Consider the following 15878-nt stretch of genomic DNA (forward strand, 5'->3'; position numbering starts at 1 on the left):
ATTTATTTACTTTGTAGAAACAAAATATACACTGGGATTCTTTGTAAATTCTTAGGGTGACATTTCGAAAAATTAAAACAAACATCGTAAAAACGTCAATGAGCAGCCATTCTGTGTATTTCACAAATAGGCTAGAATATTTAACTTTTTCGTAATTGATTTGCTAAGTTCTTTTTCGAATGTAACAGGACAAAACAAAATATGTCGACGTATGGATAGCAAATACATTTTAAATTATTTTGCACTAATTTAAAAAAAAACTGACCTGACTTTACTGTAATTTAACTAATATGTGTATTGTAAGATCTAGGTAATTACAATTAAAAATCTTAACTAAAATTTTATCATTAACTAAAATTTGTCATTTGCAAACAAAGGTTCGTTAAAATATTGTTGTTTAAGTTCACAGTTTGGCGGATTTAACAGCAGTTGCGTCTTCTTCGAATGCTGAATTGTTATTTCCGCTTAACTCCGAACTCCAGTTGTCCAATTCACTGAATGACATAGAAAAATTACATTACAGTTGTTCCTAGGGATATTTTATTAGGGATATTTGTTATTGTTGTGTTGTTGAAACAGCGTCTGGTAACTCCATTTGTAATGAGCTAAGTTCACTAAAGTTTTTAATTAACCTGACTTGACTCAAATCTTCTGTGCAAATGAGTGGACTAAAATGCACTTATGTCATTGTTTTTAATAACTTAACGTTTCTTGACTTGAGCAAATTTAAAATTATTGAATTGAAGTTAAGTGTTTAATTCAAATGTATTGTTGGTAATGTTTTTTTAAGACATTTAATTGCGATTCTTCTGACCTGACTTAAAACTGCCGTTCAATCTATGCAATGGCTTGAACATGGCTAAAGGGAGAATTAAACCATGGAAATGTTATTTGTTTAAAAAATATTTGACTTTGATTTAGGTTGTTTTGCAAATGACTTGCTCTGGGTTGTTTCATTGGAAAGTGTAATGCTTATCTAACAAGTTACATTGAGTCACACAAGTATTGCGTCAGAAATTTGTTTACGTTGCTTAATGAAAACTTAACACTTAAAATATAAAGTAAGTCTCAAGGCGAAGTTGCCGAAATAACCCTAACGCTAGAGTACGTTCTCTGATTGCCAAAAAAATTAAAAAAATGACATATCGCGCGGCCAGATTGGACTGTGAAAATATTTTTTTTTTGTCACAAGTTTTTTTTACTTACCCTGACTTCTGGTTGACGTCGATCACTCTACCAGTCTTGTAAAACACTTCGGCTTGATCGATGGTTTCCATCATCGGTTGTTTGTTGGTCTCGCGGAAACTCAGAGACAGCAAACCGGCGACGACAGCTGAGAATTTTTCGACAAATATTGAAAGCGACACCTTTTATATGGTGTTACAAAACTGCTCACTATTTACAACTATACCTTTAAATTTTGTAGGCCACGCTTCGCGATTTTGTTTGTTATTCTCACGTCTGGGCTTTGCTCATGTTTCTTCTGTGTTACCTCAATTTTGTATTGTGAAATTAGTTCGAGCTTAGGTCTTTGTTTATTACACTGTGTCTTAAATCTGCGGACAATAACCCACCCCCCTACCAAAAGTGAAAATTTGTAAGTTATAAAGGGCATTTTTTTGTTTAAATGGTTGTTTATTCATTAATTGACACCCGGTTATATAAAAGGGTGTAATTTCAAAAAAGGGGAAAAAGGTAATTGTATTTACCAACAAAAATACTTCAAAAAGGAGTTAAAAATTTACCAAGATTTGCTATTTTTTGACATGCGGTTTTCAGCAAGCAACCTCTTTTCCTTTAATATATAAACTGTTGCTACCAGGCATGGTAATATCAATCAAAAACAGCTCCTCAGGTAATTTTTCCTTTACTCTTTTCCTTTACTTACCCATGGCGCCGAAAATAACGTTTGGCAGCCACGTGGTGGTGTCCTGGAGCGTGATGACGTAGGGGGCAATAATTCCACCGATTCGAGCTGCGAAGGAACCGGTGCCGACTCCGTTGCTCCTGAGAAGAAGGCAAAGTGTTTGTAAAACGACCTCGGGCTTGTGCAGACGGAATTGTCTACACCCGTGGTCTTGTTTTAGGCATGCTTTAGAGCAGTGCTCTTCAAACATTTTCGGTTTGGTGAACTCTTAAAGTTGTTGTGACAAACTTATGCACCCTGTTTCCTTAAAATAAACTGAGGTAAAAGGCGATATGAAAAATCATTATGCATATCAATGTCATCATGTCAATTAAACCAAGCGGAGCTGCCGAAGTTTTACACATTGAAGGTGAGAGTTTGATTATGGCTGCAGGCTGCTTGCGAGTAATATTGCATGTCACAAAACAGCGTTTAAACGTTACACAGGAATACAACTTGCACCTCGAAAGTAAGTCAAAAAAGAAGAAAAAGGAGGAAAAAGTTAGTTCACAAGGCTTACAGCACCATGGTCTTTTAGGAATCGGTTATTACCGGCAAATACGATGTAACATTAATGGTTCATTAGAAGTTTGTTATGTGCCCTTGTATACATTTTCGTACTAGTGCACCTCATGAATATTTTGGTGCACTCTAGGGTGGACCGTCAACACCGGGTAACGAGCACTGCTTTAGAGCACAACCAGAGTCCGACCCCCGAGTAATCGGCTCCAGCGAAATTAACTGACACCGACGAGTCCCGTTTAGCCTTGTGTTTCAGCCCGAAACCAGCAGGTTAGAGACACAGCAATCCATCCACACCGGTGTCACAGAACTAACCCACCAATATAACGTAGATGGAAACTTCTCCACCCTATGTCATTGCTGTGTTGAAAATACTTATAAATGTCCTCAAGTCACAGTTTTCAGAAGACTTGACTTGATTTGATTAAGGCTTTTAGGCAAAAAAGAATTTCGGACAAAAAGGCTTGGTTTGAAATGAAATGTTTTCATTAGGCATTATTTTAGTAAAATTGGGTTATTCACCTTCAGTTTTGCACGCAAAACAATTTGCTTGCTATACGTTGCATTGTGGTATTTTTGTTGAGTTATATCTCATAATTTCGGTCGAGTTTACCAATAAAGGATTTGACATCTTTATCATAGAAATTTCCTCGTCATATTGGTTAGTAATTTACCTTCATGAGCGACCTAATGGTTTTTGCAGACTCTCATTTGCGACATTTTCCCCAATCCTGCATACAAGTCATTATAAAACGTCCTTGGTAGTACTTCATAATGTGCAGTCGACTTAGCAAACATAGCTATAAGCTTTGGTAATGACTCAAAATTGTCAGTTTGTAAGCATGAAGCGGTAAGCAATAGGAGGGTAAGGGGACCAACGTGCGTCATACATTTATGTAATATTTGCAGGGTTTAACTCGCGCGTCAGACGCAAGCACGCCAGTGAATAAACCTTGGCACAAACGTCCTTTGATAGAGATGCTTAGTGCTTTGTAAAGCACAGTTATCAAACGAATTAAAAACCAAAAACAAATTTTTACTTGTAAGAGGAACATTATGTAATTCAAAATTCAAGTTTATTCTTCGTTTGGTCGTAATCACTTGGTGTGCGACCAGACTCATTATGCGATAAACCTTTTAAATATTAATATTATCCGTATTTAAAAAAATAGGTTAAAATAAACTTGACCAGTTCTTAAAGCTTCATGGCGGCTGTATATAACCATTTTTTTTATTTAGGCAGTAAATTTTCGTGAAGTTAAACGTATTTTAATGACCTTGTGTAACAATTGCTTACAAATGATAATAAGTTGGAATGAATTAAATTGTCTTGTTGAATAGTTTATACCATTGACTTGGTTTAAGTAAAGACTGAGTATGGGACTTGACTATTTCTAATGCTTAATAAGGTTCTTGATACAACTACTTGTGTACGATTAGAAACCATTATATCAAACGACATTTTCCAACATGTTTTAAGTTTAATATGTTGTTCCAGTTCTATTTATAGAGACAGTTCAGTAAAATCTCAACGAAAATTCCCCTAGGGGTGCCAAAACTCCATTTATAATTTTGAGGGGTGTCGTGAGCCACAAAAGGTTGAGAATCACTGCTTTACACATAATGAATTTTGCAAATGCCTAATCTGGACCATTTCAACCAAGGTTTTAAAACAACGCAGATACCATACCTGACCACAGTCGGGTAAAGCTCAGAGGTGAACTGGTAAATGACGCCGAACGATCCAGCGATTCCAAATTTCGCCACAAATGCAAAAACAAGACCGAGAGTAATAAGTCCTGAGAAAAATTAAAAAAAGGCGTTGGTTTTCTTAAAATATGTCAGAGGTTTAAAGACTTAAAAACTTTATGCGTCTAGAGTCTTAAGAAATAGCCTATAGAATTACAATACCGCCCTTGTTAGTAAGATTTTACCTATATGTTAAGGTATTAACTCGAAAGACTCTTAACTTTAAACATCAAAATAATGTTTTTCTTAATTCTGAAAAGAATGACTAATGCTGTTTTTAATTGTCTCATTTTTACCAAAGAAACAATTGTAAATAAATCAAAACATATTTTCATAAATTGCAAGAAATTGTTCACTATAAAAATCATAGTTTGCCAAATTGTCTTTAATTTGGTTGGTAGATCAGTGCCAAACCTTTATAAAACCAAGGTTTGTTAATAATTTTAAGTATTGTTTGATATTTGTAGCGCACGAAGTTTTCAAATGAACGGTTTAACGAAATCGATTTAGATTCAATCTCTATTAAGTGCAATTATTGCTAAATTAGACAATAAATGCTGTTTCGAATAATATGCAGTTCTATTTATGTGCCTAATGTGTCACATATATCATTTGAATAAAAAAATGTGCTAAATTAAACCAAAGAGAAGGCTAAAGACAATTTCTTTTAAATTGGATTTTAGCTGCAATTTGCTCACGAGTTTGCTCGAGAAAATTAAGTTTTTTTTAAATTGTTTTATGACGACACATCATGGCGTCACGCTGTGATGTCATTCCTAAAAAAGGGGAACCGCCACCAAAAAATCCTGGATCTGACCCTTGCAACCTACCATCGTCTTCCCCTGCATATTCGTTGACGACTACGCTCGCCAGGAGACCTCCACCAGCTAGGAGAAGCAGAAATGTGATGAGAAGTCTCCGGCCAACCCTGTCCATAACCAGGATAATAAAAGTGAAGGCGGCGATCTCGAAGACTCCGTCTAAAATATAATTTAGTTAAACAACAAGACCAAAAAACGCAAAAAGAATGATGTGATCTGTTCTGCAGTTTTGAAATGTCGGAATGCTCTTTATAGCTGTTTTGTTACCAGTGGTTCTTTTTTAAAGCAATCTTTCAGTTTTCAAAATCATTTGGGAGTCAAACATACTACACGAAAGGGCATATGTAAAAGATGAAATCCTAATAAAACCAAGCAAAAACCTGACAAAGTCAATGCACTTACATCACTATCAACGTTATATTAAGTCTTGGTTTTCTAAAATCAACTTTACAGATTGAGCCTACCTTAAATCACGTAAAGGCGTGCTTAAATATACTAAAGATTTCTAATCAAAATGCGCGTCAAATCATTGCACCATTAAAGCAGTGTACACACTTAACGTATTGTTGACGAACACATCACCGGCCAACGATCCCGCATTGAGTGAGATTCCGTAGTACACAAAGCTGTTGACGAACCTACAAACAACAGACAATCACTTGGTTAATCATTTACCCCGGTTGAAATATGTCTGATGTTGACACAGTGATGTTTGACCTTTGTACAAAGTTCGTTTTTCACGGGGGAATGTTTTCACGTGGAGCTAACATGTTATTAGAGTGATCTGTATTAAATAAGGTACCCGTTCCCGAATTAAGCATAGATAATTTCGTTTTCCATCTTTGTTGGATTTAAACTTGCACAACTTTCGGTTGAACAATACAACCATGGATGACCGAAAGGAACTCACTGAACTTTAATTTAAACGATTTCTCAAGTATTTAAAAAGTGAATCCATCATTGAAGTTTACCAATCTCAATAAGGCGAACTTTTCTTTTATAGAAAAAACAAATAAACAATAAAATCTAGCCATTCTAATTTGAAAAATTTTGCTAAATTGAATATCGTTTTGACGACTTTTGGTAAAGAATCAGGCATTTTGCCTAAAGTACCTAGCATTTAGTTACTTATAGCTTTATTACATAAAGATGCAGAACATCACTCTACAAGTTACTTACCAATTGAACATTATCTTTATAGTTGTGATACGAATTCCAGGCGTTCGAAACAAATCGATTATCGAGTATTGTTTATCGTTCACGTCTCCAGTTGGCTGAAACATCGACAAAATTTATTTTAATTTCTCAAAACACCACAATTTGTATAACACTATGTATACATCAATAGGGGGGTTCTTTTGATAAATATATTCAGTGTCGACGTTTCAATTACCTATACCGGTAATCTTCTTGAAAAACATAAGGTCCACCTTATAGGTAATCGCGTATAGGTAATCGAAACGTCGGCCGTGAATACATTTTTTTCAGAAGAACCCCCTTTATAATTGATACAATGCCTGGCAGCAACAGTATGTTCACTCTGCATATAGTTGAACGTGACGAAGCTTCAAATTTAGACTTTTGAGCATAATGGTAGCAGGTTGTAGTAAGACGTAATAAGAATATTAAAGTCCATACAGAAGTAGGTAGAATTTTGAACGTTTTTGAATAACATTTCTCTCTATGTTAAAAATGAATAAAGCGTTCTTCGAAAGGTTTACATTTAGACTTGATGTATAGTTACAACAAGTGAACCAACGAACAAAATATTCAAAAAGCCTATACTTGTTTTTCTTCTGATGATTTTTTAGCAACACTCCAATCCTCTTCAGTGAGCTTAACTCCGTTGAGTTTCGCAAGTTTTGTGGTAACCTTAAAATAGGGAAAAAATCATATTAAACATTTACGTCTGATGTTGCACTTTATTACCGTTTTTTAACTTAAAGTTTTAGTTGTATATGTACGCGTTAGTGAAGCAATATTAATCGACCAGCAGAAATACGCTGTCGGTTCCAGATCCAAAGTGTTGTAAAGAAGTCATTTTTCGAAAACTCTTTGTCAAGCCTCCTTTACAAAACATGAAATGTAATTTCCCAATCCAAGCCATAAATTGCCCAATTCCCGAGTTATTTTTAGAACAAGTGAACTTTAATTCAATTTCTTGAAATAAAATTAAAACAGTAAACTATTAAAGTAAAAAGTAACAAAACGTAACATATTGCTGGGAATTCGTTTTGTATGCAAAATAGAGATAAATAATTCAATTTTACGACACAACTCTGGAAAACAGTAAACTCTAACCCACGTTGTTTGACAGTCATTTGCACAAAAGACCCAAGTCAAGTCAGTTGAAAACTATAACTTAAGTTCAAGTAAGTCAGGTCAGTGACTTACTTCATTACAACACTGCAGATCTATAGAGGTAGGCTTACTCCTTTTTTATATCAGTTGATTTTTCTTGTTTTCAAATCGATTTTATAATGAAAAGTGTGTCTAAAACGTCGTAGCAGCACGTTAAGTAATCAAAGCTTGCCTTTATTCCTTCCTTGTCTCTCCCAGCTGCAAATAGCCACCTTGGTGACTCGGGCATCAATATTGCAACGATCAGCATCGGTATACTAAATATCGTTGCAACAAACTGAAAAAGTTAACGCAAGTTATTTGTAGATTCATCCATATCCCAAATAAATTTTTTACGATTATTTAGTAAATTTGTGTTACTGAAACATTCATATATACATTGTGTATAGTGACCAAGTCATTCTGGAGTTGTACCGACCAACGAAAGCGGTACACATAATAATGATGAACATGAGGGTTTCAAAAAGGCTTACCAAAATCTGTCGGCTGCATCAGGATTTGTGTGCAAGAAACATCAAAAAGTAAAACAAATATCATGCGGTGAGGTTCGAACTTCGACCACCGGCCAAGTCGTTAGTGTTCTATCTTATAGTTTTGGTTGGACGAAAATTCTGTTTAAGCCGACTAATTTTAGTGATAGTTTTTAATTAACTCTAAAATCATGTACTTACACAATTAAGCACTAAATCGGTTATTTAATAGTTGGATTATTGTGGTGGGTGACCTGCGTTTTTGCTGTACCGCTCTACAGTCTACCTCCCGGCATCACAGGGATAGCAGGGCTGCGGAGTCTATTAACAATAACCCAAGGCCGACTCCTGCCAAATGTGCAATTTTGTCGAGTCCGACTCTACAGTTTTTATTTTACCTATTTACGTAACTTTGTCGGGGTAGACATACATCAATCTAATCATAGGGGTGTCATATAATTTAGCCATCAGGAATACATGGTTGAAAACTATTTATATTTTCTATTTAACCTTTACAATTTGTAGATTGCGTCGCTATCATTTTTCAAAATTTGGTACTGCGCATGCGCACGTCGTACTCAGGACTCAGGTAGTCTTACGTCGGCGCTGCATCCACGCCTTAGTATTTTATTCCGTATAGTGCGCACTAATTATTGGTTTGGTTTGGAATGACGATTGCATTCTGCGCTCTATTCAACCAGGCGTGCTTTTTCTTTTATTTTGAATAAGTTTTTTGACCATATTAGGATTGTAGATAACAAAACATCTCGCAAGTCTTTTGACCTGTGCTAAAGATTTTCGCGAACTTATTGCAGTGAGTTACTGTTTGGTAACATCTTCTACTCTTTAGTAAAATAAACCTACCTTGACTGAAGTTTGACAAGTCACATAATCATTTTACTATTTGTCAAGTTGTTGATTGTAAATAAATCCGAAAAGTGTAACGTTTAAAGCACCTGTAACTCCTGCCAGTCTCTCCAGTTATACGCCATCCCACCGAGAATCATGAATCCAAACGAAAAGAACATTTGATAAATCATCGAAGCAAGAGTCCTCCATTTCGGACCGATTATTTCCATAACTAAAGAACAAAATCGACAAACTTGAAAATGTCTGTAGTTTTTCTACTTCACTAATACAGTATTCAGCCCAAAGTATCATTTTGCGTCGTTTGCAAAGTTTAGCAAACTTAAAGACAGGCTAAACATTATTTTGCCTCATTAAATCGGCATATACAATCTAAAATAATTGGCTAGCGCTGGGCTCGAGGTTTACTTTTATAATATTGCTTTATTAACTAAAGGAAAATGCTTTTGTTTTTTAACCAGGTTTCCACGCCAAGCCATTGAAAAAAAAAGCAAGTCAACTCCAAGTTACAGCATTGGCATCAAACAAATTTAAACTTGTAAAATTGGTAAAAGGTTTCCACTTTGACAAATTAAACACCAAATAAAGGAAAACAAATTTAACAAGTTAACCTTTATTCTTTTACAAAAATTATTACAAATTGGCTTAAATAACTCAATTTCAAATAACTAAATATTCATTTAAATCACTATAATATAAGCCAAGTCTTTTCCGCAAATGACTTGAGTCAAGATAAGTCATTTTACTCGACAGCCCTATGGCAAGTCATTTGAAAGCAGTGACTTAAGTGCAGTACAAGACTGGTGTAAAGCTACTTGGTGAAACGCGGATAGAAAGTTTGCCAACCACACACTGATCTGACCAAAAAAGAAAACCTACTGTAGACAAATGTGCAAATGGTCACTCCGTAGTTAAAGGCGGCGGTGAGCGCGCGAAAGGCTGTGTACATTTCAACGTTGACGCTGAACGTTGTTCCAAACATTGAGGCGAGGGCAAACAACGACGAAAATATGTAGGTTGGCTTCCGTCCGAACCTGAAAACCAAAAAAATATTGAAGTAAGAGCATCAGCAATAAACGCATCCTCGCGTATTTACTTTTTTAAACGATAATGAGCGATAAAAATGCCAGTTAGGGTTTGTAAGCAGTTTGATTTTTGTATTAGTACTTTGTCTCTATAACGACTATTACATCCTTTTATGCATCCTAACATAGAGGTAGAATTTCCAAACATACCTCGCTATGTTCAATATATGTAGACAGATTGGTTTATTTAAGACTGCATATATACCTACCACAAATAATACAAAGTTCGCGAATAGGTGGTAAATGCGGTTTGACGTTTCAAGGTAAAGCGATAACTAGGGATTATTTTTTGACCGAAAAGATAAGAAAGTTTGAACAGAAAAATTTAATTTTTGACAAATATCAAAATGGGGAAAAAAAAAAAAAAAAAAAAAAAAATTTGCATTTACTTAATTAAAATTGTCAAAAAATATAGTTTTTTGGGAGTCGAGGTAGATACGTGGCTCCCCCTTGGATCCGCCCCAGGTTTTAACCAACCTGTCAGCAGGATTTCCCAGCAGCGACCCAGCCATCATTCCGACGTAGTACATCGAAGTTGAAAAAGGTAAAAGACTAGCTCGGTCGCAAACCAGGTCAAACTAAAGTGAAACAAAAATAAACTTACAGCATCTAACGAGCAAATATTTAAGGATTTAAAAGTTTTTTTTTACATTCGCTTTTTTGTATTGGTTTATAATTTTTAGCAAGTTATACTAGGTAAAAATATATCCCAGACAGCTTTAACTTTTGGTAAGGAAAAAAAATAGAAATGCCAGGAAGTATTTTGTTTTTGACCGCCGCAATGCAACAAGAAGAGCAACAGGAATGTTTACACAAAACATGTCATCGGCAAATATGAGCGAGCCACGTTTTAGCAACAGGTGGGGGGTTTCTCCCCTTTAATTTGCTTTTTGCTGAACGCGTAAAAATTACAATCCAAGTAAAACCTTATATACGATTTGATATGCAATCTTCATTTAGGTTAAACTGACCAACGATAACTTATGGTAACCGCTAATCGAAGTCGGTCGTCATAACTAATACAGTATTTAAATGGCGTGTTACTTGAACTAGACAGCCATGCATCGGTAATTATCTAAAATAACACAAACATCTAAAATAACATGCCGAATATCATCAAATTTATTCCAACGCCACGTTTTCTATCATAAACATAATTTTTATTAGAAAAGTGTAAATTACAGTAGAAAATAAGTTAATTTTACGCAAATTGTAGTCTACCTAAATCCATATCCACCTGAGAAAAAGCGCGTAAATATACTCAGTTTTGGTTATTTTGATGACGACATTTGAAATCGGTTCAGACTTGGCTACTTTTCGCAAAATATATCGGTGCCGGAATAAACGCTAAAGTGTCGGATAACCCGCAATATTGCCACCAGGAAACAAAGGATTTACATCGGTTATAACTGTCTCGGTAAAGAGGCTCCTGTCGTAGTGATAACCGTTGTCGCAGTCGATTTCGTTCGCTGATTGGTTGACGCAGGAAAGTGAGTCGGGAATGCAAGTTGAAAGGTCGTAACCGTACCTGGAATCAAGTCGGAGTGTGACATTATATTACTATTATAACGATAGGCTATCTATTTTATCTGAAAATTTATATAGCTATATAATATTCGAATTTCAGTTTAACCCCTTTAGATTTCGTCTGTTATAAATTCGTTATTGACGCAGGCAAATAAATTTTCGTCCAAGACCCGATTTCATGATGTGCTATCGCGACTTGTAGGATATTAGGTGATATCGGTGCACACCCGATGCCAAACATTAATATATATCATTTCAGCCTTATTTTGCGAATAAAGAGAGCGTTTTTTTACCTTGAAGGCACAATTTTCGTTTTCTTAGCCAAAAGTATATTTTTGCATGATAACTTGAAACACATCACCTACGGAAAATTTGGTTGGCAAAACAATTTTTTTATTCGAGCAGAAAATTCTAACGTCATTTGATATCGGATAACACGATCGTACTTTAAAAAAAATAAGTGTATATACTGAATGTTAAACGAAAATATTTGAAATCGAAATCATGCTTACTATACCACCGCCTGAATGCACGTTTTGTTTCCGAACAGATTAGGCAAGTGCTTAACTAAACTACTTAAATTTAATAGTAAATTATGTGGTCCTTATTGCATCCGAATCTAATTTAAGAAAAATCGAGCAGGGCTTCTGTAAATTTTCAGTCTATGGCTTCGTAAATTAATTAAGCTTTTCACAATTCGTACGTTTAATCGTAAAAAACATAACACTATTGTGCATCTGCATTCTCCACGCATTTGTTTAAGTAAACGTTGGGCTTGATTTGGGATGTAATTCTTTTTAGGTATAACATCAATATACCGCTGCTGTAAGGCATTGTATCAATGTAAAATTGTAAAATATATTATATATTTTTTCGCCCTATCGAAACGTTGGCACAATTAATAAATAATATTACCCGATGAACAATTTTACAATTTATCAATATAGTGTACAATTTTTAGATGTAACACTTTGTGTACAATTGATGTCCCCCCAGTGGGTTAAGCTTTGCAGCTAAAAAGCGGCTAAAAACAATTTCCACTTTACAGCTAAAACAATTTCCACTTTAAACTTTAACTATACGGAAATATAATGTAAATCAACAGCATCGGTCAGAATCAAGCATACATCATCGGTCAATGTTTTTAGGCAGAATTGTTCACCTTTTGCAAGTATTGTACGAGTCTGAACTTTCATCGTACGGCGTTGTGTAGTTGAGGATTGTAGACTCGTTGAGGTCGGGATACAGGCTGCTGTTATCCAACGGAGGAACGTTGCACCTGGGAATTAAAAAGAACAAACGTGTAAAAATACGTAAGTTCACAGTAACATTTTCCACAATTCGATCAGGGTTAATTGATAGTTTGGCTTATTGGATTGACATAAGGCCAATTCGAAATGCTTTTTGTTATACAAAACAAGGCGCTGTTTTTTTCATAAAATTGTTAAGTCAAAAATATTTAACCTACAAATATAATATGCTATGTGGTAATGTGTAGTATACTTTGACATTCATTTAGGTTTTCTATGATTACTATCACATACCTGTAGTCTGCAGGGTAAGCAATGAACACAGTGGCTAGTGCGTTGAAGCCACCTACCGTACTTCCGTAGCACATCAGGAGACTGACTACCACTTGAAGTAAGCCAATTTCTCCAATCTTTTCCAAGACATGGTCGAAATTTATCATTCTTTACTTTGCTCTAAAAGCCTCCTTTTGCCTGTTGCAAAAAATAAAGAACAATTTAAGACATGGTTTTAATTTACTATCCGTTAATTAACACTAAATTTCAAAATATTTTTTTCATAATAATTTGTTATTTACATTTTTTTCTATAAAATTGTTTGTTTTTTTTAGTGATTTTTTATTACCTCACCGGATTTTGGATTTCTTACATTATGTTTGTATATATTCTTGTTACGTTTCTTCCGTAAAAGTCTAAAATCCTTACGGCATAGCTGACTTGAGGTTCTTTTGGGACCCTTCGCTGTTTTGGCCGTAATGATAAATCGTTATATATATTGTTTGTTTATGCTAATCCTTATGCTGACGATTAACTTACTACCTCAGGTAATACTAAAACCTCACTGTTTTGTCAGCAGGGGTGAAAGTAGGATAGATTTCCTTTTGGAACGGTGAGTTTTTTTTACCGAAACGCATAACATTTTAAGGGATGACGTCACAAAGTTAGTCATAAAATTGCCTAATAAAGCATGCAAACGTAAAAATACTAGGCTTAGCGTTCGTTTAACCTCAGTGTTGGGCGTTAGGTCAAACCATATCCCTTGGTTTCTATCTGTACGCAGTAGCTATGAACCTAATATCTTGTTATTAAAATCTTCGTGAAAAACACTTGCATCTTTGTTGCATAGGCTACTATCCTACTGTTAGCTGGCACAGCAATTCTCAACACAAGCCCAAACAACACAGTTTAACACAAATCAAACAAAAAATGCCTGGTAGCAATAGTTTAATACAGCGCCTACAACTTACAATTAGCTCCTTTATGAGTAATAACATTCCAGTGAGCAGACTTTCACAAGTGACTTGTTAACCATTAAGCCTCGTCATTGCGGTTGGGTGCTTTTGTTTGACTGTTTTGCCTTGACAAATATTAGTAAATCGAGGAGCACATAGGTAGATGCATGTAGCATGCGCACTGTGCATGATGTTCGTTTGCAGACCTTACATAAACGGGCGGACCTACGTTTGCCATGTCAATAAAGTGACCACCAAGCGTCTTTATCTCTTGCATTTATCAAGAATATTCAACTCGACGGACAAAAAGCGACTGTTGAACATATTTTCGCTAATTAAAACGGATCCTTGTATGACTATACGTATAATAAAATATTGTGTAACAATTCGATGCTTTTTCTTGTTTTACGATTTTATTAAAGAAAACAACCTTTATTGGATGAATTTGTAGGGGTATAGTCGTTTAGAAAGCTGTTTGAACCACTTTGAAGTAAAAAACGACTAAATTTGGAAAAATTTTCCGAGCGCAAAAGTTTTTAAGTAAAATTTAAAGATTGGCAAAGCTATAAATAATTAAAACTAGACGGGGTGTGCGGTTTTTGTATATTTGGCCAGGGGGGTATAGCGCGGTTCTACTATACTATACCAGTGAGTATCGCGGTTCTACTATACTATACCAGTGAGTATCGCGGTTCTACTATACTATACCAGTGAGTATGTGAGTATCGCGGTTCTACTATACTATACCAGTGAGTATCGCGGTTCTACTATACTATACCAGTGAGTATGTGAGTATCGCGGTTCTACTATACTATACCAGTGAGTATCGCGGTTCTACTATACTATACCAGTGAGTATCGCGGTTCTAATATACTATACCAGTGAGTATCGCGGTTCTACTATACTATACCAGTGAGTATCGCGGTTCTACTATACTATACCAGTGAGTATCGCGGTTCTAATATACTATACCAGTGAATATCGCGGTTCTACTATACTATACCAGTGAGTATCGCGGTTCTAATATACTATACCAGTGAGTATCGCGGTTCTACAATACTATACCAGTGAGTATCGCGGTTCTACTATACTATACCAGTGAGTATCGCGGTTCTAATATATTATACCAGTGAGTATCGCGGTTCTACTATACTATACCAGTGAGTATCGCGGTTCTAATATACTATACCAGTGAATATCGCGGTTCTAATATACTATACCAGTGAGTATCGCGGTTCTAATATACTATACCAGTGAGTATCGCGGTTCTACTATACTATACCAGTGAGTATCGCGGTTCTAATATATTATACCAGTGGTCCTGAGTAACTTACCTGCCGAACTATTTTTTTTGCCAACTTTTAACTATATGTGAACGCAAATTTTTCGAGCTTCGCGCCTATATTCTTTGTTTCGTAGTATGCTTTACGTTACGGCATGGTTTTGGCCATCAAGGCAAGGTGCAATACTTCACTTCAAAAGCAAATATCCTGAATCCGCCGCTATTTTCGTAGTGGTTTTACGTAGTGGGCCTTTAATAGCTCGGAAAAGAGTACATTGGGCCGTGACAAGTTTGCCGGCCACTGCTGCAAGCTATACTGCTATTTGCTTAGTAGCTGCTTGTTGGAATTTGAGTAACTTAGTTGCCGTGTTAAACTGACCAAAAGTTAAAAAACGAGTTCGCACTTAGTTGTTGAGCAGAAAATACACTTTGTCAGTTGAAGTTCCGGCGTTGGTCTAGAATCCTACTATAGCGTCGTTACAATTATTAAATTAACACAAAATCTTTGGGTTAGGGTGCAAGTTATCGTTTGGGTGTGGGTATTCATTATTTTTAGTAATATTGCACAACCTACCCTAACGCAAGCGCTAACCCGCACCCTAACCAAAATAATGTGCGCTGTGGTAGGACTCTAGACCAGCGCCTAGAATCCAAAAACTCTGCTAATGTTCTGGCATATTTCCTTACCCGTGCAATGCATCTTGCTCGTTACCCGCCCAGTTAAATGCGAGTGGTTCACCACGTTTTACTGCTTACGGCATCCTTCAGAAATAATAAATAAATAGATTGCGGCACCCCTACAATCTTTC

At 35.7% G+C, this 15878-nt stretch overlaps 1 protein-coding gene across 1 annotated transcript; it reads right to left on the minus strand.

Annotated features, from left to right (window-relative positions):
* Window positions 1–403: 403 nt before the first annotated feature.
* LOC146131956 (organic cation transporter protein-like) lies at window positions 404–12998 on the minus strand. Its single transcript, XM_083397153.1, has 15 exons — window positions 12853–12998; window positions 12471–12587; window positions 11180–11309; window positions 10259–10359; window positions 9576–9730; window positions 8786–8910; window positions 7532–7636; window positions 6784–6870; window positions 6178–6272; window positions 5554–5636; window positions 5008–5157; window positions 4119–4227; window positions 1889–2007; window positions 1207–1333; window positions 404–494 (listed from the first exon to the last, which is right to left on the minus strand). The coding sequence occupies exons 1-15, from the start codon at window positions 12996–12998 to the stop codon at window positions 404–406; spliced, it is 1740 nt and encodes a 579-aa protein (XP_083253279.1).
* Between the last annotated feature and the right edge of the window lie 2880 nt (window positions 12999–15878).

Source organism: Ascidiella aspersa, chromosome 9 (assembly GCF_963924565.1).
Source record: "Ascidiella aspersa chromosome 9, kaAscAspe10.2, whole genome shotgun sequence".
NCBI classification, from domain to species: Eukaryota; Metazoa; Chordata; class Ascidiacea; order Phlebobranchia; family Ascidiidae; genus Ascidiella; species Ascidiella aspersa.